Here is a 21,101-nt window from a genome sequence, read left to right as displayed (position 1 = left end):
ATTTCGCTATAATTAAGGGACTATTTCGATAATTAACTTTTCGGAGGAAATGGTACATGTGATGACCAAAATGGTCCCTTGACTATAACAGTAAATTATCAATTTGGTCCCGAGTTAACGGATGTCTAACGGCAAAAAAAAAAAAAAAAAACAGAAGATCAAACTGGTTAAAATTTTTAAAGTTCAGGGACTTAATTGGTCAAAAAAATAGTCAAAGACCAAATTGATAATTTTATTATAATTAATGGACCATTTCAGTAATTAACTTATATCTATCCATATACTTTAAAAAAAAACTTTTCAAAACTCTGAATCGAATACAAAAATGAACGTTTGGGACTTTTAGAATTTTAATCGAATAACAATGAAATTTTAAAGACCCTTTAAAACTCTAAATTGAATGTCATCCACGAGACTCTTTGGAGATGTATTTAATCATTACTTTCATAGTCTTTAAATTTTTTTTATAAACTTTAAATCTTTAATCGAATAACAATGAAATTTTAAAGGCCCTTTAAAAATCTAAATTGAATGTCATCCATGAGACTCTTAGGAGATGTATTTAATCATTACTTTTATAGTCTTTAAAGTTTAAAGGTATTCAATTCAAAATTTACCTCCAAGCTTTTAGAGAGTATTTAAAAGCCAGGCGGTACTCAATTAAGATTTTTAAAGAGTCTTTAAAAGTTGAGCAGTATTCGATTAAAACTTTTAAAAAGCCTTTAAAAATTGGATGGTATTCAAAAAATTGTGAACTTTTATACGACGTTTTTTTTAGGACTTTTGTATATATTTTCTCCATCAAATATAAATAGTTGAAATCAATCACTCGACCCTAATATATATAGTGAACTTTTATAGGGTCGAACTTTTATCAATCAAAAAATTGTGAACTTTTATACGACGTTTTTTTTAGGACTTTTGTATATATTTTCTCCATCAAATATAAATAGTTGAAATCAATCACTCGACCCTAATCAATCACTCGACCCTAATATATATTTAATCATTACTTTTATAGTCTTTAAAGTTTAAAGGTATTCAATTCAAAATTTACCTCCAAGCTTTTAGAGAGTATTTAAAAGCCAGGCGGTACTCAATTAAGATTTTTAAAGAGTCTTTAAAAGTTGAGCAGTATTCGATTAAAACTTTTAAAAAGCCTTTAAAAATTGGATGGTATTCAAAAAATTGTGAACTTTTATACGACGTTTTTTTTAGGACTTTTGTATATATTTTCTCCATCAAATATATATAGTTTCTACCAACCCTGAATATTTTCTCTCTCTATCTAAAATCTATTTTTTTTCTCCCTGTTTAAACTTTATAAACCTTATACCTAAATTCAATAGATTTTTTTCTTTATTATCATATTTTTTCATGCCTAAACTCTACAAGCGTTTTCTGTCTACTAAACTTTACAAGTTTTTTCTGCCTCCTAAACTTTACAAGTTTTTTCTTCCTCTATAAATTCTATGTATTATGTTTTTCATTATTGTTTGTATCTTCCCAATAGAGGACACTAATAAGTAAAAAACATAGTTTTATTATTATTATTATTATTATTATTATTATTATTATTATTATTATTATCTTCCCACTCGTGGTTCCTTGTCTGTAGTGACAATTTCAAATTTAATTTTAGACTATGGTTTTTTGTCATTTAACTTCTCAGATTATTATTTTTAAACACTTTTAGTCCTCGTGATTTTTTTCTATTTTTAATAAGAGCATTTTTGTCTATTATTTTTTTTTGTTATTTTTCGGGTTTAAAGGTGGGATGGCAGATGAGTCTTTTGACCTATCCATAAGTGTCGACCTACCGGCCCCTAATTTTGGACAGAGTGACACTGGAAAGGTATGAAATCTACTTTACAATTACATATATACCATGCCTAATTGCCTACCAGGATTGCTTCAATGTTCGTTTTTATTTGATTTTAAAATAAAAGAAACTTATTCATTTGAGTGATTAATACATTTTGAAAAAATTACACTTTTCGTTCCTAAATTATAAGGTAATTATAAAATTTGTCACTAAATTTTGATCGTGCTCACTTTTCACCACTAAGCTATCATTGGTGTTTCACTTTTCGTCTTTTTATTAACCTTTAGTATTCACTTTTCGTCTCTAAGTTATACTAAAATTACAAATTTAGTCTCTAATATTTTGTTAGTAAATGGACGAAAAGCTTATCACCGATAATAGCTTAAGGATAAAAAAGTAAGCATAATCAACAATTAGGGACGGACTATACGATTATCGCATAATTTAGGAACGAAAAATACAATTTTCTCTAATTTTCTTTTCTATTTTATGCGTCAATCTACCCCCACCCCCCTAATAATTCTCTAACACTTTGGCAAATGACTCCCACTCTTTTTAGCACCTGCCAAGAAGCGAAAATTGTTATTATTATTACTCTTACTATTATTGCTGTTGTTGTTAGTTTTACGATTATTGGGCTATTTAATTGGCGGGTTAACACTACAGGCACTAGTGTATATAAGAAATGATAACAATTACAGAGGTGAAACTTTGTAAGAATGATCAACTGATCGCAGAGGTGAAACTTTGTAAGAATGATCAGGGATCGTTTAGTCTCACCAGCGGCAGTGAGGGGGATTCCTTAAGCGCAGTGAGCACGGGTGTGGGGGGCCCTTAGGGTTGGGGTTCAGCCTTTTGAAAGAAGATATGATAACAATAATAGAAAATAAATATGGAAGGGTCCCAAGTATAGTGATTTTACCACGTTTAATTCTATTTTTACCTTAATTAGAAGTTGTCCTATTGAACTTGATACATGCAATAGAAACTTTATTTAGAGATTCTAAATCTTTAATTTTACACATAATAACATCATCAAAAACTAAAGAAAATTATTTCTAACAGTAATTATTATATAATTAATATAGTGTTATTATAAATTATGCTTATATCCTTGAATATCATTTTACATGTTATACTATTGGCTGGTCAAATTAACTGCTAATAGTCAAATATGGAGTAAGACAAAAAAAAAAAAAAAAAAAAAAAATTGAGGGCAAATTTGCAATTCATACTATTGCACACACTACAATTAATGAATGAATAAGGTTCAAATTGGTCACTGAACGTAACCTGAAAATGTAATTAGGCCACTGAACGAAAAAAAAGTACAATTAGGCTACTGAACACTCGAAAAACATGCAATTTCACCTAATAGCAAGTTACCATCAATTTTTGCAGATTACCTGCTTACATGGCAGCTGAGTTGGCATTTTTAATAATTTATAAATAACTTTTAATAAATTTTAATAATAATTTTTAAAAAAAAAATAAATAAAAAAGACGGGGTGGCCGGCGACCACCCCGTCGTTTATTTTTTTATTTATTTTTTTTAAAAAAATTATTATTAAAATTTATTAAAATTATTTAAAAAGTCGACTCAGCTGCCACGTAAGCAGGTAACCTGCTAAAATTGATGGTAACCTGCTATCCGGTGAAATTGCATACATTTGGAGAGTTCAGTGACATAATTGCACGTTTTTGGAGTGTTCAGTAGTCTAATTGCACTTTTTTTTTTTGATTCAGTGAACTAATTGCATTTTCAGGTTACGTTCAGTGACCAATTTGAACCTTATTCCATTAATGAACTATGATCTTTTACAATAATATATCACTTGCATGAACAGGAGCAGGAAGAGCGAAATGATGACGTTGTTGTGGACATTATAAATGATCGGCTGAACAACAGAGGTATTGATAATGGAAAGGTTTGCATTCTGAATCTTTTCTTCGAGGACATCTAGATTTACATTTCGGTAATATTGCATTATTTTCACAAATAAAAGTTACATAAAAGCGTACTGTTTATACTTTCAATCAATGAGTCTTTCCAAAGTACCTAAACCATGCCTCTTCTAGATAGCTATTTTTAGAATGATATTTTATATATGTATTACTCCGTACTTTTCTTTCTCAACCTTACAACTAGAAAAATAGGACGAATCAAATCAAATTTAAAAAAATGCAGTGACATTTTTCATAATCATCATCAACTTTATAATGCAAACTTATCATTAAAATCTACACTTCCCAGAATTTTTCAAGTTTGCACATTTAGTATTAACATATTACACATTTAGTATTAAAAATTAAACTTGCAAAAAGCGAAAGTGCATTGCACTTAGGGTTTCAAGTTTAGAATTTATGACAAAGTTTTTTATTTTATTTGGTTTACTGGTGTCACTTTTTACTGCTTAAGGTTTAGCATTTACGGGATAGATTTAAAATTTAGCTTTTTCATTTATTTTTTTTTAAAAAAATAATTTATCCATGTTTACATATTTAGTTGTTACATGTTGCAAATTCAAGTGTTCAAATTTGCAAAGTGAAGTTGAAGATAATTATGAAAATTCCATTGCATTTTTTTTTTTTTAAATCTGATCTGATTCGTTTGATTTTTACAAATGTAAAGTTGAGATTGATTATTAATTTTCTCTTGGGGGTGTTATCATAGGATCGTAAGCCTTATAAACCATCTTTGGTATCCATTGGGCCCAAGTACTCTAAAGAGGTTAATGAAGTTAAGGACAAGGAATACAAGACTATGTATATGAAGTCTTTTCTCGAAAGGGCAACAGAACAAGCTGAAGAAGAAGAGTATCGGGAATACCTTAGGAATCCAGATATGAAATTGATGGACAAAGCCCGAAATTATTACAAGGAAATTGGAATTACCTGCCCCCATAATGATGAAGAGTTGGTAGAAATGTTGGTTCTTGATGGTTGCTTTGTGGTGGATTTTGTTCTGAAATGCAAGGAAGGCGGCAATGGTGATCCCCGCCGTAGCGTTGAAGGGAAGAAAGCTCGTGAAGACATGCTTCTGTTCGAGAATCAACTCCCTTTCGATATCCTTTCTGCCATTTATAAGAAAATGACTACTGGTGATAGTGAAGAAGTTCCTAGTTTCGTAAGACTGGTGAAGTTCGCTTTTGCCTCTTTAGCACCAAAGTTTACCATTAATAACTTTCATGATGACGATAAACCTCAACAACCCATGGATCTACTCCATGTTGTCTACACTCTTTGTCTTCCGAGCAAAGCGGAAACCCTAATTTCCCAGGCCGCAGAAGGGAAAGAAGAAAATATGTGGCTAAAATTAAACCATATGAACAGTGCCACAGAGCTTAAAGAGGTTGGAGTTAGGTTTGACAAGATTGGGCAAGTCTTCAATATGCCAAAGAAATATGGAAAACTTCCATCACCCGAATATAGCGGTGCCATTAGCTTGTTCGATATAACCTTTCGTAATGGGGTAATGAGCATACCTTCTTTTAAAGTGGACAACTTCACTGAACTATTCTTTCGAAACATGATCGCCATGGAGCAACGCTGTGAGAGACTAAACCCCAAATACTTCACCGATTATGCGAGGTTGATGGACCACTTATTGGACACCAATAGAGACGTGAGTTTGCTCCGAAAGAATGGAATCATTCAAAACCTCTTAGGTGAAGATAGGAAGGTGGCCTATATTTTCAACAACCTTAGTGCTGAGGTAGATACTTCCACCAACTTCTATTTTGCATCAGTGTACAAGGATGTGGATGAGCATTATTCTCGCTATAATAACTGGCCCAGTTTGAGCGAAACAGGAAACTATTACTACTGTGTATGGAAAGTGTTTTCTACTCTCTTGATCGCTGTCCCCTTGTTGATTTTGGCAGTTCGTCTAAATAACGACTCTGTGACCGATAATAACCCTTCTCCCTCTCGCTATTACAATCCCTAAAATATTTACTTTGTCCTGATCGAGTTCATCAGCATTGTACACTGTACTGTTGTTATTGTTGTTGTTTACATTTATCCGATTAAACTCGTTGGGTTTGTGGTTGTAACTTTTCTATTATTTTGTACATGACAAATGATTATATTCTTTGGTTTGCAATTCTAGCTATCGTCAACATCAACATGCATATAAAATAGGGAAAAATGGCATATTTAATTTTGTTCCTGATGAGTTATACCCATATTATATTCATGACTCAATAATTGTTGGATATTTGGTTGGTAAAACTCAATAATAATCCTACGAAAATGATTATTATTTTATGAAAATTTTGGAAAGGGCGAAGGGATATGGCTCGGGTTGGTGTAGGTGGTTAGCACGAGTTTAGCGAATTACTCTTTCCTTAAAACTTTATTTGCTACCTCTCACAAGTGCTAGGAGCGTTGTAGCCTAGGTTTCCCAGGATAAAACGTGCTACGGTTTTGACATTTGAGCACCCAAACTTTGAACTCGGCGAACTATAGCAAAGCTTAGAACACAGTAGGCTAAGAAAATGAGTAGAAGCAGAGTGTTTTGGAGCTGAAAACGTGCATGTATGCTTGTTGTTGTTCTTTTAAAATCAACTACTTATATAGGAGTTGAGGATATCAATAACCAGAGTGTTTTGGAGCTGAAAACGTGCATGTATGCTTGTTGTTGTTCTTTTAAAATCAACTACTTCTTATATAGGAGTTGAGGATATCAATAGCTTTTTATAAGGCATTTAAAACCCAATTTGCACCATCCCCTACGCGCAAAAGAAAACATCTACGTTATACAATTCAATAAGCTTAAAAAGACTCTTGTATAAATATTGGTGCAAACTAACCCACTTCCCAAATCAATGTGGGACAAAAGCTCATTCTTTTTCCCTTCATTTTTCCAACTCAAATGGGTCTAATTTGAGAATCAACTTCTCATTCACCCATTATCCGTTTTGAGCGTACAATATATCAATCTCTTCGTCTCACTATGAAGAACCCGAATTCACTTTGAACCGACCCAAATCGGAAGTGGAACCCACTAATAATTGTACCACAAAATAGCCACTTAATATGTCATTTTAAGCTATTTTTTCCAACAATAATACCTCAATTATAACAGTACGTCGTACCCATTTTTTACCCCTCAGTTATGAGTGAAGTGCCGGATTTAGTCTCCCAACATTAGGTTTCTGTCTCAACCTGACGAAAAACTCAAAAACCCTCTATTATTGCAGGGGTAAAATAGAAAATTTGCATCTTATTCTCCTTCTTACAAGGGAAAATGGCACTTTTTCCCCCTGAGTTATATACTTATAGTCATTTTTCCCCCTCAATTATTTAGGTAGGCACATTAGCCCCCTCAATTATTTTAAAAGTTGTGGCTTTTCCCCCTGATATATTAAATTGACATTTCTACTCTTAAAGTAAACATTTTATTTATTTTACTTCTCCAACAATTATCGCGTATACGTAGGGATGACAACGGTTCAGATCAAACTGAACCGGACACTATAGCAATTGAATTAAAAGTTTCCGGTTATGATTCAGATCTAGAACCTAATATTTGGATTTCAATTTATTAAAAGTATGAATAAAAAAAATTGGGTCTTGAACCGTGAACCGGCGGTTCTGGATCCAGTTCGCGATTTTGAACCGTCTTTATTTTAAAATTTTATTTTTTATTTTAAATAGTCTAAATTCAACAATAAATGTATTCTATTTTTTCAGTTTGGAACATGAATCGTCCGTTCCGGTTCGCGATTTTAATAAACTCTAAATATCGAGTTTCGATTCTAAATTGTAATTGGATTGTTTCAGTTTGGTTGCTATAGTGTTTGTTTGGTTTGAACCAAATTATTGTCATAATTTGTTGGGAAGGAAAATAAATGAAATATTTATTTTAAATATTTATTTTAAGGGTAAATATGTCCATTTAACATTTCAGGGGGAAAAACAGCCACTTGAATAATTCAGGGGGAGAAAGTGCTATAAGTATATAACTTAGGGGGAAGAAGTGCCATTTTCCCTTCTTACAATATTGAAACCACTTTTGCAATATTATTATTTTTCACTTCCCAGCCTCCTGCTATTTTAAGGTTCTTCAACTCCAAAAGCATTATAATGAAGTAGATTTTTGGGTGAGTAGATGTGTAATAGGTATCCTTACACTGAATATCATTCTCAAAAGGATTGACAATAAGAGTAGAGCTTTAGAGTTCCAAGCATAAGATACTAATTCCTCATCGAAATCTAGCCAAAATTATAGGAACTAAAGGTAGGTCATGATAGTGAAACCAAATAGGGAGCAAGACGACGAGTCAATCGACTAGATGATAGATGTCATATAACAATATGGAAGCCTTTCTCAAGGTCATCACACACTCCTAGAACATTATATTCAAGGGCATTTTCATGATTCAATAATGTCTAAGAGGCATTTCATCAAACACTTGAGGTACGTAACTAACTGAAAAATTTCTCCAATTTTCTAAAAAATTTGAGAACAGAAAACAGAAAACAGAAAACATGTTTAATAGCAAAGTCCATTTTGAAAACATGAAATAATTTTCCAATTTTCTAGAAAACTGGAAAACTATTTAAAACTGTTTTCTAAATGGAAAACATAATCATCTATCATCTATTTGACAATATGTCACTATAACGACATTCTCACCATTATCGACTTACATATTTATTCAGTACTATGATTACATGCATTCATTTCATCTTCTTTTACTTATCACCATCTTCTATATTTTCTACTTGCATTACTTATTTAAACATAACTTATTTGCTTATACTTAAAGTTGAGCATTACTCACATTATCAAAATTTTAAAAATGAACTTTATACCAAGTTTTATGTTTTGAGTGAACTTAATTGATTATTGGTTCACATATTTTTAGTTATGTTATATCGTAATACAAGTTTGGTCCGGATATCGGATATTGAAATTTCATATATATATATATATATATATATATATATATATATATATATATATATATATATATATATATATATCAAAGTAAAAATTTATATATATTTATATGCATGTCATTTAAATGAATATATTCAAAAATATTTTAAATATTAGCTCAAAAAATATTAATATTATCCAAACAAAATTTTAGGTGAACTTAATAGGTTATTGGTTCGGATATATTTATAGTTAAGTTATATACAGATATAAATTTGGTTCGGGGATCAAATGTAAAAATCTTACATATATTGGACGTAAAAGTAAAAAATTATATTTATTCTATTTAAACCAAATATATTTTAAAATATTTTGAATATAAAGTCTAAAAATCATTCAAAATTAAACTTGTGTTGCCAACTACCTTGTAGTGTGACGGCATCACGATTACCATTTCAATTGGATTGGATGGTTATAGGTTTGAACCCCGATGGTGGGGGTTTAGGTTCTTTGGGGGTGAAAATGTTTGAGAAAGTATAGAACAGATCAGATACCACCTTGTGTTAATTTTATAGCATTAATCTAAGGGGAAATTGCATCTTTAGCCTCTGTCTTATAATCAAGTTCCGACTCAGTCCCTAAAAGTTATGACTGTATCCGAGTTTAGTCACTCAGTTATGAGCGAAGTGGCGAGTTTGATCTCCATTGTTAACATTCCGTCCCCATTGTTAATACTCCGTCTGTAGCTAACGGAAAACTTAAAAACAATTTAATAATAGACGGTCAAAATAGAAATTTCAAATTATAATCCCCTTCTTATATGAAACTCATCCATTGCGCAATAGTCATTCTTTTCTTCTTATACCTACAATTGAAGGTATTTTTCTTCCCAAGCTCTGAAATCTCAAATTTGTTCACTTCGAAGCTGCGAAATTCATAGGTAAGTTGTTTCTCTATTTTATATGTTTAAATAAATAATCAATAATATTCTCCGTATTGATGAACTAATTTAGCCATTAATTATAGAATGTCATCATCTCTTAGTTGTGGTACTTCATCTTTCTCAAAATTTGGGGATAATTTTCGATGTAAATGTGATGATTTATTACCTATCAAAATGTCATGGAGTTATGCTAATCGAGGGAAAAGATACCAAGCTTGTCCATGTTATGGAGTAAATTTTTGTATTTGTCAAGATTTGTAATTTAAGTTGTTTTTTTTTTTTTTTATAAATAGAATTGAAATATTGAAATTTGATTTCTCAGAAAAAATGGGAGTACGGTTTCTTCGCTGATTACATAAGCAACTTAGGACTTTTGTCGAATTGTGGAGAAAGTATTTTGGCTAAGTTTGTAAAAGGGGAAAACGGGGGGAAACAAGTTATATTACATGCAAGTTTTATTAAGGAATTTACTTCTTTACCCCTGAAATTAACTTTGTCAACACACCAGTAGCGCCAGGGACCAAAGTCGTCACTTCTCTTATAACCGAGGGACTAAAAATGAAGACGGTAATAACACAAGGACTGAGTCGTCACTACGGTTATAACTCAGGGACCAAACTCGCCATTTTCCCTTAATCTAAAAAAAATAAATTTAAAAAAATAAGTGTTGGTAAACAAGTTTTCTAAATAGAAAACAGAGAATGAAAATTAAAAAATTAGAAAGTTGTCACTCCTTTAGCTAATTAGAAAATTGATCAAACATTCTATATGTGTGAATCTCTATCTTAAAAGAATATGAATGTCACTCTATAATTATTCTAAAAATACATTATCTTCTCTTTACTTAAATCAAACATTATTTGATGTAGTAATATTCCAAATCTATTTGCTTTAATTCAAATGTCTGCATTTAAATTATTAAAATAGATAGAACTTTTGTCTCATACATAGTAGATCAACTTATAACAGTTAATCTCGATTTGGTTAACAATTAAAATTTTAAAATTTCAGTTAATTTGGTTCGGTTTACCAACCGATTAACCGAATGCACACCCTTACAAATGTATAGTAAGTAGGATGTACACATTTGGTTGTAGGGAATCAAAATTTTCTTTGACCTAAAAAATTGCATTTTTCAAGTTATTACTTGTCTTTTCTTAGCTTCCTGACCTTAATTATTAATCATTTTGAAAACATTTATTTATTATAAGATTATTTGAGAAAACAAAGTTACTATCTTATGCTTTTGACTTAAAATCTGTTTTTCACTTATTTGTTGTGTTCTTTGGAAGGAAACAGAAACTGATGAACTTACATATTTACCCTTCCATCACTATTAATTTTAACCGCTATTTGAGGTGTTGGAGTAAATAGAGTCACATATATAATTAAAGGGCTGAATTGGCTATTCTAATATAATTAAGAGAGTAAAATAGCCATTTTCCATATTTTATATTATTTATTTAATATTTAAAATTTATACTAAATATTTACTTATTTTAATTTTTGCGTTGGAGATTAATTAAATCACGCAATCCGCGGGTTATAACTAGTACCATGTATATGCCACAATATGTATTACTTTTAAAAATGAAATTAATAGAGAATTAGCATTCAAATGTATTTAAAGAAAAAATATTTACAAATATATCCTTATATTTTATAAATGTGTACATTCCATCTGCATTTAGTGTTTTACATTTTTTTAAAATTTAAATTTCCTCCGTCACTTTTCCTGTTGCTCAATGCTCACCCCATTTCCGTGCTACCTAGCTACATGGCATAGCAACATAGACAGTAAATCCCTAAATGGATATTCAATAAGTTAATTCTATATTTTATCATAAATTTATAGGTGACTGACCATTTTAAATTCTTTTTTATCAAAATATTATCATTTGGTCCTAGTATTATTATGGCATAACCATTTTCGTGCTACCTAACTACATAGCATAGCAACATAGATAGTAAATCCCTAAATGGATATTCAATTTAGTCTGTATTTGAATCTCACTTCCTCCCCTCCCTATTAGATGAGTATGCATTATCAACAAATTGCTCATATACAAATGCCTTTTTCTCCCAATGTGGATTAGTAATACAAATGCAACAGGAAAGATATTTATCATATGGAAAACTAAGTCATGCATAAGTTGACAAATAGGACGATGATCTACTTACAGGAACCTCCGAGATACTTTGACCGAAGAGATTAAACGTTCTTTACAACTTAAACTGAATAGCTCTACTTCATCTTTGCCACCTTTAGAACTAGTAACCTTTATGAAGATGCCTAAAAGATTAGAAATTTCCTCCTAAAATAAGACCACCAACGTCGAATCATCGATCACTACTACTGCCTATACAATCTTTCCTAGCGATTTATTAATATATCAAAAGATAAATGGAATACGAGCGACTAATAAGATGGTCTTTCTTGCCCCAAAAAGGTTGAATCCTCAACCCCAAGGGTCTCCAACACCCCGGCCTGATAGAACATTTGGGAGAATATAAATCACGGTAGCTCAGTGGCTCAGCAGATGCGGCCAAATTGCCGGTGCGCACAAGGAATCTTTCTGTGACGTTAACATCCTATTCTGGCTCAAGTTGATGAGAACAGACATACCCCCAAATAAGCAAAAGCTAGCTCTATACTTGTGTTCTTTGTACATTATATTTTCCTGTTTAAACAATAGTTTACCTATGAGGCATAGGATAGGTACCAGGAACTCCGGGGAGCGCCTGTCCAGGAATGGGAGGTCGAACGCCATAAGCCATGTGAGCGGGAGGTGGAAGATTCACAGGCGTACCAACTGCAGAAACGAGTGGTCCCCCCACAGGTTGTCCGATGGTTGTCGGCCCATATACACCAACACCGGGATGAGCAGCAGGTTGTTTGTTTGATTTTCCAGAAGAGCTCCCTGCAGCAGTAGTGCCATTAGTTTGGCCCGTAATTGGTCCCTGTGGCGTGGAAACATCTCCACTGTTGACGCTAGTTATGTCATGAATGCTGGACCGTCTCCTATCCTTGTTCATGGAGTTTAAACGGATAAAGTATTTTTGGGCATGGCTCGCAACTTGTGTAGGAGTTCTCGTCACAACAAAGTTCCGGGAGATACTCCTCCAATCACCTTTCCCATATTTATCCAAACCAAGAAGGAACAACCTGCTCGAGAATACATTTTAAACATAAGGATAAATCATAAATATCTGCCATTTCTGAGATTTTGAACTCCAGCAGGAGAATAGAGACATTCTTTAACCTCACACAAAACCTTAGTATGAAAGCATAAATCCTTAACATGGGATCAAGCCTCAAGGTAGGCTCAAAATGAAACAAATCATTCATATGCAATTACACATGTATAATACACCTACAAGATGTTTAATGATGCATTAACTGTATAAAATCCGAAAAAAGCCAGTGAAAATTGGATATCAATGATCTTTCGTTTAGACTTGTACTTTCTGCTCTGCTCAATTTAATACCTTGCTTAGTCTGAAATTTTTTCAATCACATATTGGCAGAGCAAAAAAAGAAATTAACGATAAAGAAATTACTATTTCACTTTTGACAATAACAAGTTCATATTAATGATTGAAAGGAAAACATTAACATAATCAGCATGAGTAAATGGTGTTGACAAATAGAATCTGTTATTCTGCTGTCCCAAAGTTATTAATCGTTACTAAATTCTAATACTGGGCAAAGGTCACTCAACTGAGCTATAATGCACAGGGCCAAACAAAAACTGAATCCAATCAATTAACTAGTCTAACCTATGGTCTTATAAACCCATATGTTCTCTCTTATTTTTCAATTGTGGAACTCTTAACATTGACCATTAGTTATCATCAATCCTATTACTCTCCACTATTGTTGAGGCAATTTCAAATATATTTTCACCATGTCTAAAGAGTAAAGACTTGAATCTCTGTTGGTCTTACCCTCCCAACACCCAGAACTCCCTAGGCAACCCAAATTAGCTGCCACTTAAACGCTGCAATTTCTTTCAACTCAATAGTCTCTTGGAGCACGCTCCATCACAACCCGCTGGAAATTGCATTGCCTCAGAAGTCACAATTTCACAGTTGGATCAAATCTCCTTCAAAGCCTCCCGAGCTTTCTCGACATTGTTCTCTTATTAAACCCGTGGCATTAACAATCAGAACCAAAAAAGATCATCAGAGGCTCCACAAACAGAATGATCTCCATTTCACCGGCTTCCTTTATATCAGGCAGCAACAAGCTAATCCTCACTAACATATTATTGAACTAATAGGTTTCCTCGTTGTCTAACTTGAACAGTGGACAGGGAGTTCCAGTGAATGGTGGATTTGGCAGAGAAAGATTAATGTTTTAGATGTCACATTTCAAGTATGTGACATCATGTAAATCATAGTTGCAATATTCAGGTTCTGGGTACTTTTTGACAAAGTTACCATTTTTATTGAATATATGAAAGATCTGTAAAATGAGAATTCAACAGTCTTCCAACCATCCCATTAGAGTGTTCATGACTTCACGTCTAGCTAGATAAAGTAGATTAAGGACTGGTTTCATCTCTATAAATACAAATATATGTACTCTCACGGATTCAACAACAAGAGATAATATTACAACGTTACCCTCTTCTCCCTTCACTGGCTTCCATATATTAGCTTCTCGTTTCTACAGAGATGGTGGTTATTTGCCACCCACAGGACCTTCAAACCCATAGTTTTAACAATTTTAAATCACATTTTGTTTGGACAGTGACTGCATAACAAGAGGCAAAAGTATAAAGCTGAAGACTCAACCTCACACAAAACCAAATCCCTCAAAGTGGTCACATCCTTGTGAAGATTATTTTCATTGCAGGGATATGAGGAGAAATGTTCTATTTCTGGTTAAGGGTAAAAAACAAAATTAGACAGTAAAGCCAAACTCAACTTTTTAAAATCCTAGAAGTGGCAGTAACTTAAATTCCTTAAGAGAATGATGTGACCACCAAGCTAAAGGACCCTATTAGGCAACTGAAACCAGATGAGAATAAAGAGAAGGGAAATATTTGTATTGAATGTATATGTTCCGTATAGGTACAGGATGCATATATATATATATATATATATATATATATATATATATATATATATATATATATATATATATATAAGAGGAGAGAACAAGTTATACTACAAGTAGACAGCTGAAGAACGGTATAAATAGGACTTTAATTCTAACAGGAGTAGTCCTAATATACATAAAGCACCATTTTCCCCTACTCCAATACTCCACGGTTGGAGACAAATATTCTCTTTTGTTCACCTCTCTTGCACAGTTGCGCACTTGCGCCCAGTTTTATTCTTGAAATAGAAAAGTGAACTCCACAAGTGGGAGAAGTAGACCCTAAAATGAAAGATAATCACAGAAGGAAAAACACCCCAAAATCTACAAGTCTTTTTTGCCTTCTCTTGTTCTCCTCAGAACCCTACTCCTTTTTGTTTTACCATTTGGATGCCGACTAGACCTTAAAATCAAAACTAGTTATTTTGCCCAAACAAGGTAAACAAATACTCCAGAAGTAACTTCTCCGGGATGAGTACATTACGTTTATGAAGCACTGTAGATAACGATTTTTTTCATTGTTTAAGTGCAGGGGAGTTACTTATATGGCTTTCTAATGTAGGTTTGAGAGTTTTCCCATAATGCAGACAGTTCAAGATATGCTTACATGGTTTGGGAAGAAAACATAAAGCAGTTTGTTGTTGTAGTTACTCTTTAAATGGGATAAAAGGCTGCATTTTTCAAGAACAGTTTTAGGATTAAGCGCTTACCACTATGCCAAAAGCGGCCAGGGCTGGACTTGGCCCTTTACTGGCCTCCGCCCAACAATCTCCCTAGCCACATGGTGCTGGACTTGGCCCTTACCGGCCACCGCCCAACAAACAGTTAGTGACAAACTGACAATACATGCCAATGGCAATATGCTCTGCCAAGTAAAATTTACTATCAGTAACAAATGATGTATTGACTACAAAAATCTAGATGCCCTCAAGTTAATATGAAGCGATGTATGCATATTGGCCTATATCGGTTTGCTTAGAGAGGAATGACTACTAAGTACTAACCTGTGTTCCTCTTCAGTCCAAGCAATCCCTTTGCGTCGCTCCTGATCCGATCTTGTAGACTTTCCATTATGTGAATCATTGTTCCCCTGCCCAGAATTGCCACCCTTCTTGCCATTTCCTTCCTCATGGCTTGTCAAACTATCCGTGGAGGAATCACAGTAAGGCAGAGGAACACAGCCAGACTCAATCCGGCTAACATCATCCATTAAAATTTCATAGTGAAGCTTAACCTCTTTCAAGGACTTCCCCGGAACATCTGCCGCAATCTTCTCCCATCTATCTGACAAATCTTCAGGGTAAGTTGCCAAGGCTTTCTCAAACGCCTTATCTAGCTCTCTAGTCCACACCGAGCTACTTGATTCAGTCACCGTCATCAAGCCTTCTCTCAATTTACTCTGCAAAATCAATAAAAGATCAAGATTGTCAAATATAAACTCAAGAAGTAAGCACTTGCTATAACAAATCTTAAAAGTAATTGCCATAGGCATAGAAATTTGCAGAAAAGCTATTCAATTGCGATCTATTACTAGCTTAATTGGGCAAGTGAAACAGCAAACTGGATATAGTAAAATCAAAGAGTAGTAAAAATAGAAAGTGAGATTGATAGACCTGCTCCAATCACAAAACACACCAAAGAAAGGAGAGCGATGATGGTGACTTGCCTCACAAATCAAGAATTGAACAGTTAGAAATGGCGAAATGCTGACCCAATCCACGAACTAAAAGGCAATTAAACCATTAAAAATATCTGAAAATCATAAACCCAGAAAAGCAGGAAAGAAGCAAAGAGACAACCTAAACTATTCCATAGTTATTAGGGTTATGAGACTCTGAGAACAAAACTCCAAATTGCATCCAAACAAATTAGAAAGACCCAGAGACAATTAAAATGGATAAAAGTGAGCACTCAATTGTCATTACTATACTGATACAGAACGCTCCCACAAAAGCTCTTACTGATAGCAACATTTTTCACAGCCCAAAATTCTATTCCATTAACCACTATCAAACCTAACATTCCCTCTGGTAAAAAAGAAAAAAAAGTAAAAATGGGCGCGAGAATCTGATGACAGCATTTATAGATTTACAGTAGAAACCCTAGAAAAATAGATTATACGGAGTAATATTTTTCTTTTCTTTTTAATCAATTTTGTGATAGAAATGTTTTCAAAAAAAAAATAGATAATAAAAAAATTGTGATAGAAATCTTTACTGCTAATTAACGTTTACTTTTTAAAATATTTTATTTTTCTGTCAACACTCGGAATTTATTTGGAAGAAAGTAAAGTTTATTAGTGATACTTGTATTTGTGCTCGTGCGATGCACGGTCATATAAATTATATATATAATTTACGGTATAATATTTTTTTTTTAATGTTACTGTCTCTTCTATATAATTTACGGTATAATATAATAACAAAGAAATAGAATATATTAAGAACTAGGAATTTCATAACGATAAACATTGCAATTTTATTACACATTATTGAAAATTTCTTTGTAGACGACATTTTTAGTCGTACTTCAAAAATTGTACATTTTTTCCACAAATCAAATTAATCCCCTAAGATTACTAACTTTTGATACTGCTACGTACATTTGACCATAACTAAAAATCGGTCTTTTTAAAAACAAATCAAATTTTTTAATCCCCTAAGATTACTAACTCTTGAGACGACTACATACATTTGAGCATAATTAAAAATGGGTCTTTTCAAAAACAAACTCATGTTTAAGAGTGTCTGCCCTTGGCTTTTATTTATGTTTCAAAAAAAGTATGTGTATTTTCTTATACAATTATATGCATTTTTGAAACATAAAATTTTTTTTTAAAGAAATTTAACAATCAACACGGAAAAGTGGAATTCCGCAAAAGAAATAATAATAAAAAATAATAATCAAAACGTTGTTTTGCACCAGGGCGCACAATGCAATGCGCACCCTGGTGCACGATATAAATTGCGGATAAGGGTCAAATAGGCCCTCCAACTATAAGCCAAAGTGCAATTAGGCCCATGAAATAATAACAGATCCAATTAGGCCCTTAATCTTTTTATTTGTATGCAATTAAGTCTATAACTTTTTAAATGTGTTCAATTAGCTCAATTTACAGGTAAACACATAACGTAATAGCAGGTAAAATTGAAAATTTACACACACGCACACACAACTCTGTCCAGTTGGACGGAGAAGCCATTGCCGGTTTCTCCATCAACTGGCCGGCTCCTCCGTCAACTGGACAGATAAGCCATAGTTGGACGGAGAAGCTGCAGTGGCATGTTTGTTTGTTTGTTTTTTTTAATAATTGTTTTAATTAATTTTTTTTTTATTTTAATTATTTTTTAAAAGTAAAAAAAAAAATACTTATAACTTAAATGTAACTTGCTAATTAACCTAATTGCATACAAGTGAAAAGATTAAGTGTCTAATTGGAGCTTTTATTAGTTTAAGGAGCTAATTGCACTTTGGCCTATAGTTGAAGGGTTTATTTAACCCTTATTCTAAGAAAAAATATTGAGGATAAACTTATTAAGAAAGTATAAATGTACAACATAAAAAATCACTAAAGAAAAGGATTTAATGTTACTTATTCCACTGACAAATTCTTAATTTCAGTTAAGCACTAATGTTAAAATAAATGTCAAAATAGAAAACGTGAAGTGTAAATTGAAAAGAAAGTGTAAGAAAACAATACAAATAACACAAAAAAACAAACACTTAATACAACTTATATTATCAACACAATTTTCATTACAATTAAGTACTAACATTATTGGCTCTTATTAAATTTTATATTTTAGTATATATTATTATATAGAGATTAGAGATTAGAGATTAGAGAAAGGAAAAAAAAAATGAATAAGTTGTATTTATTTATTTATTTATTAGAGGTGGATTGAAACTCACCTATAAAAGTTTTATTTTTAAAGATAAATTAGAAAAGGTAACAAATTTAATGTTTCAAATAAATATAGGTAGATATTATTAGATGTATTATATTATGAAAAATTGACAATACATCTTGTTCTTTACAGAGCGTTTTGTTGAAGGGAATTTAATGATGTTTGGTTTAGGGTTATCTTTTATACACACTATAATATCCTTAACATATTTTCATATATTTTAATAAATTTAAAAATTAAAATAAATAAATAAGATAACGATATCATATATAATTACATGATTTTAAAATATTAACTAAAATCTTGAACTTGAGAAACAAAATTATTTTATATGCTAACATAACATAATAAAAATAAAAAATATATATAATTACAAAAATAATTATATATATATATATACATACATACATACATACATATATATATATATATATATATATATATATATATATATATATATATATATATATATATATATATATATATATATATATATATATATATATATATATAGAGGCAGGTTCAGGTGCGGCAGTGTCTTACGGTGCGGTTATTTCTTACGGTGCGGCAACACCAATAGTTCACCAAATATGCACCATCAACGTTAGGAAATACACCACACAAAACAGAGTAAACAGAGCCCTGCATCACCAAACACACACCATTAGGTGTGAGTAAAAACACCATACACTGTTCGGAAATACACCATTGAGGGTGGTGAGTTATATGGTGTGTTTTTTTGAGTCTGTGGTGTATTTTGTGATGTTTTATTACATTTCATTGGGGTGTGTTTTTATTACACTGTTGGTGCATATTATTAACACTGTTGGTGTATTCTGGAATTTGACCGCACCGCCGCACCGTAAGACCCCGCCGCATATGAGCGTTCTTATATATATATATATATATAATAAACTAACATAACCAAGGTTATCTTTCATTACCTAAGATTTTGAAGGGAATCACATTCCCTTCAAAATCCTATGTGGAGGGAATGTGACATTCCTTGGGAATGTTAGATTCCCTAAGATAATATGAACCAAACACCGGAATGTGAGCTTTGGAATGTCACATTCCCTTGGTTATGTTATATAACCTGAACCAAACGCCCCCTTAATTCCTGAGATTTTAAGAAGAAAAAAAGATAGTGATGAGTCAAAAGTTTTTTTTTTTTTTTTACCTAAAATTAATGTCTAACAATAACAATGAACATTTTTGACTTTATACTATTTATTCCCTTTCAATTCCCATGTATACCAAACATTGAAATTGAAATTTTCTGTAATTCTATTCCTATAATCTAAACACTAGAATTTAAATTCTCACTTTATTCCTAGTAATTCATCTCCCATGAAATTGCAATTCCTTTCCCACGTAATTTCCCCTCTCCAACCAAATGCCCTGTTATAGTTTTGTAGTTATATTGAACATTTGTATTTGATGTATATATTGTATATTTATATTTATAGATTAGGGATGACAATTCAACTCGATACATAAAAAATTGATTCTCGCATAGATGGGGGATTCGGGAATTTTTTTTTAGAAAATGGGGTGAAAATGAAAAGAATTTTCTCATTCCAGCCAAGGACGGGGAGGACATCCTTGCCCCGTCCCGTCCCCGATTTCCCATATATATATATATATATATATATATATATATATATATATATATATATATATATATATATATATATATATATATATATATATATATAGAGAGAGAGAGAGAGAGAGAGAGTTAATACCCAAAATGGTCCCTCGACTATGCCATAATTATCAATTTGGTCCTCAACTATCATTCTTACCCAATTAAGTCCTCAATTATGTAAGTTTTACTCAATTAAGTCCTCAACTATACAATTCTTACCCAATTTAGTCCTCAACTATACAATTCTTACCCAATTTAGTCCTCTGTATTAATTTGATTGTTTGTTGACTGTCAAAAATTGGGATAAAATTATAATTTTACAAGATTTCTCCTTCCTCTCCATTTAGCAGCGCCAAGCCATGCAGCAATACACTCTGATCAGATTTCGATCGTCAAAAAATCGTTGGAAATCAAATTCATGGGCTATCCGATGCATAACCACTACTTCGATACTGACAGGTTTAGAACCCAACCGGAGCTTATTGCTACATGATTTGGCGCTGCTAAATGAGGAGGAAGGAGAAAACTTATAAAATTACAACTTTATTTCCACTTTTGACAGTCAACAAACAGTCAAATTGACAAAGGACTAAATTAGGTAAAAATTGTATAGTTGAGGACTTAATTGGGTAAGAATGATAGTCGAGGACCAAATTGGTAATTACGACATAGTCGAGAGACTATTTTGGGTATTAACTCATATATATATATATATATATATATATATATATATATATATATATATATATATATATATATATATATTTGAGAATTATAT

The 21,101-nt window shown here is 32.1% G+C and overlaps 2 protein-coding genes across 7 annotated transcripts in view; one reads left to right on the top strand and one right to left on the bottom strand.

The window, feature by feature from the left end:
- LOC109160119 (UPF0481 protein At3g47200-like) overlaps positions 1–21,101 on the top strand; it is a gene marked incomplete at its 3' end in the record, with an annotated part of 50,044 nt that overhangs the window by 24,100 nt on the left and 4,843 nt on the right. The window contains exons 3-6 of the mRNA XM_019308286.1: positions 1,773–1,855; positions 3,673–3,753; positions 4,500–5,611; positions 10,465–10,475. Coding sequence (XP_019163831.1) covers positions 1,778–1,855; positions 3,673–3,753; positions 4,500–5,611; positions 10,465–10,475 — 1,282 coding nt within the window. The remainder of the gene's footprint in view (positions 1–1,772; positions 1,856–3,672; positions 3,754–4,499; positions 5,612–10,464; positions 10,476–21,101) is intronic.
- Positions 11,763–16,669, bottom strand: LOC109160120 (transcription factor DIVARICATA-like). 6 transcript variants are annotated; one of them, XM_019308293.1, is made up of 3 exons: positions 16,431–16,669; positions 15,769–16,163; positions 11,763–12,823 (listed from the first exon to the last, which is right to left on the bottom strand). In XM_019308293.1, exons 2-3 carry the CDS (start codon positions 16,140–16,142, stop codon positions 12,355–12,357), a joined length of 843 nt encoding a protein of 280 aa, XP_019163838.1. In that variant the 5' UTR covers positions 16,143–16,163; positions 16,431–16,669; the 3' UTR covers positions 11,763–12,354. The 6 variants fall into 6 exon arrangements, with proteins under 6 accessions (XP_019163838.1, XP_019163835.1, XP_019163834.1 ...); XM_019308290.1 differs by having other exon boundaries at positions 16,372–16,668; XM_019308289.1 differs by having other exon boundaries at positions 16,378–16,668.

Source organism: Ipomoea nil, unplaced genomic scaffold (assembly GCF_001879475.1).
Source record: "Ipomoea nil cultivar Tokyo-kokei standard unplaced genomic scaffold, Asagao_1.1 scaffold2845, whole genome shotgun sequence".
Classification (NCBI taxonomy): Eukaryota; Viridiplantae; Streptophyta; class Magnoliopsida; order Solanales; family Convolvulaceae; genus Ipomoea; species Ipomoea nil.
The sequence above is the reverse complement of the archived record's forward strand: the minus strand, read 5'-3'. Positions and strand labels throughout refer to the sequence as shown.

What these genes read in the sequence shown, in the direction of transcription:
- LOC109160120 (XM_019308288.1), bottom strand. Translation starts at nt 16,256, where the DNA reads ATGCCTATGGCAATTACTTTTAAGATTTGTTATAGCAAGTGCTTACTT. An exon ending in TGGACTGAAGAGGAACACAG is followed by an intron (nt 12,824 to 15,768) that starts GTTAGTACTTAG and finishes ATTCTCGAGCAG; the next exon opens with GTTGTTCCTTCTTGGTTTGG.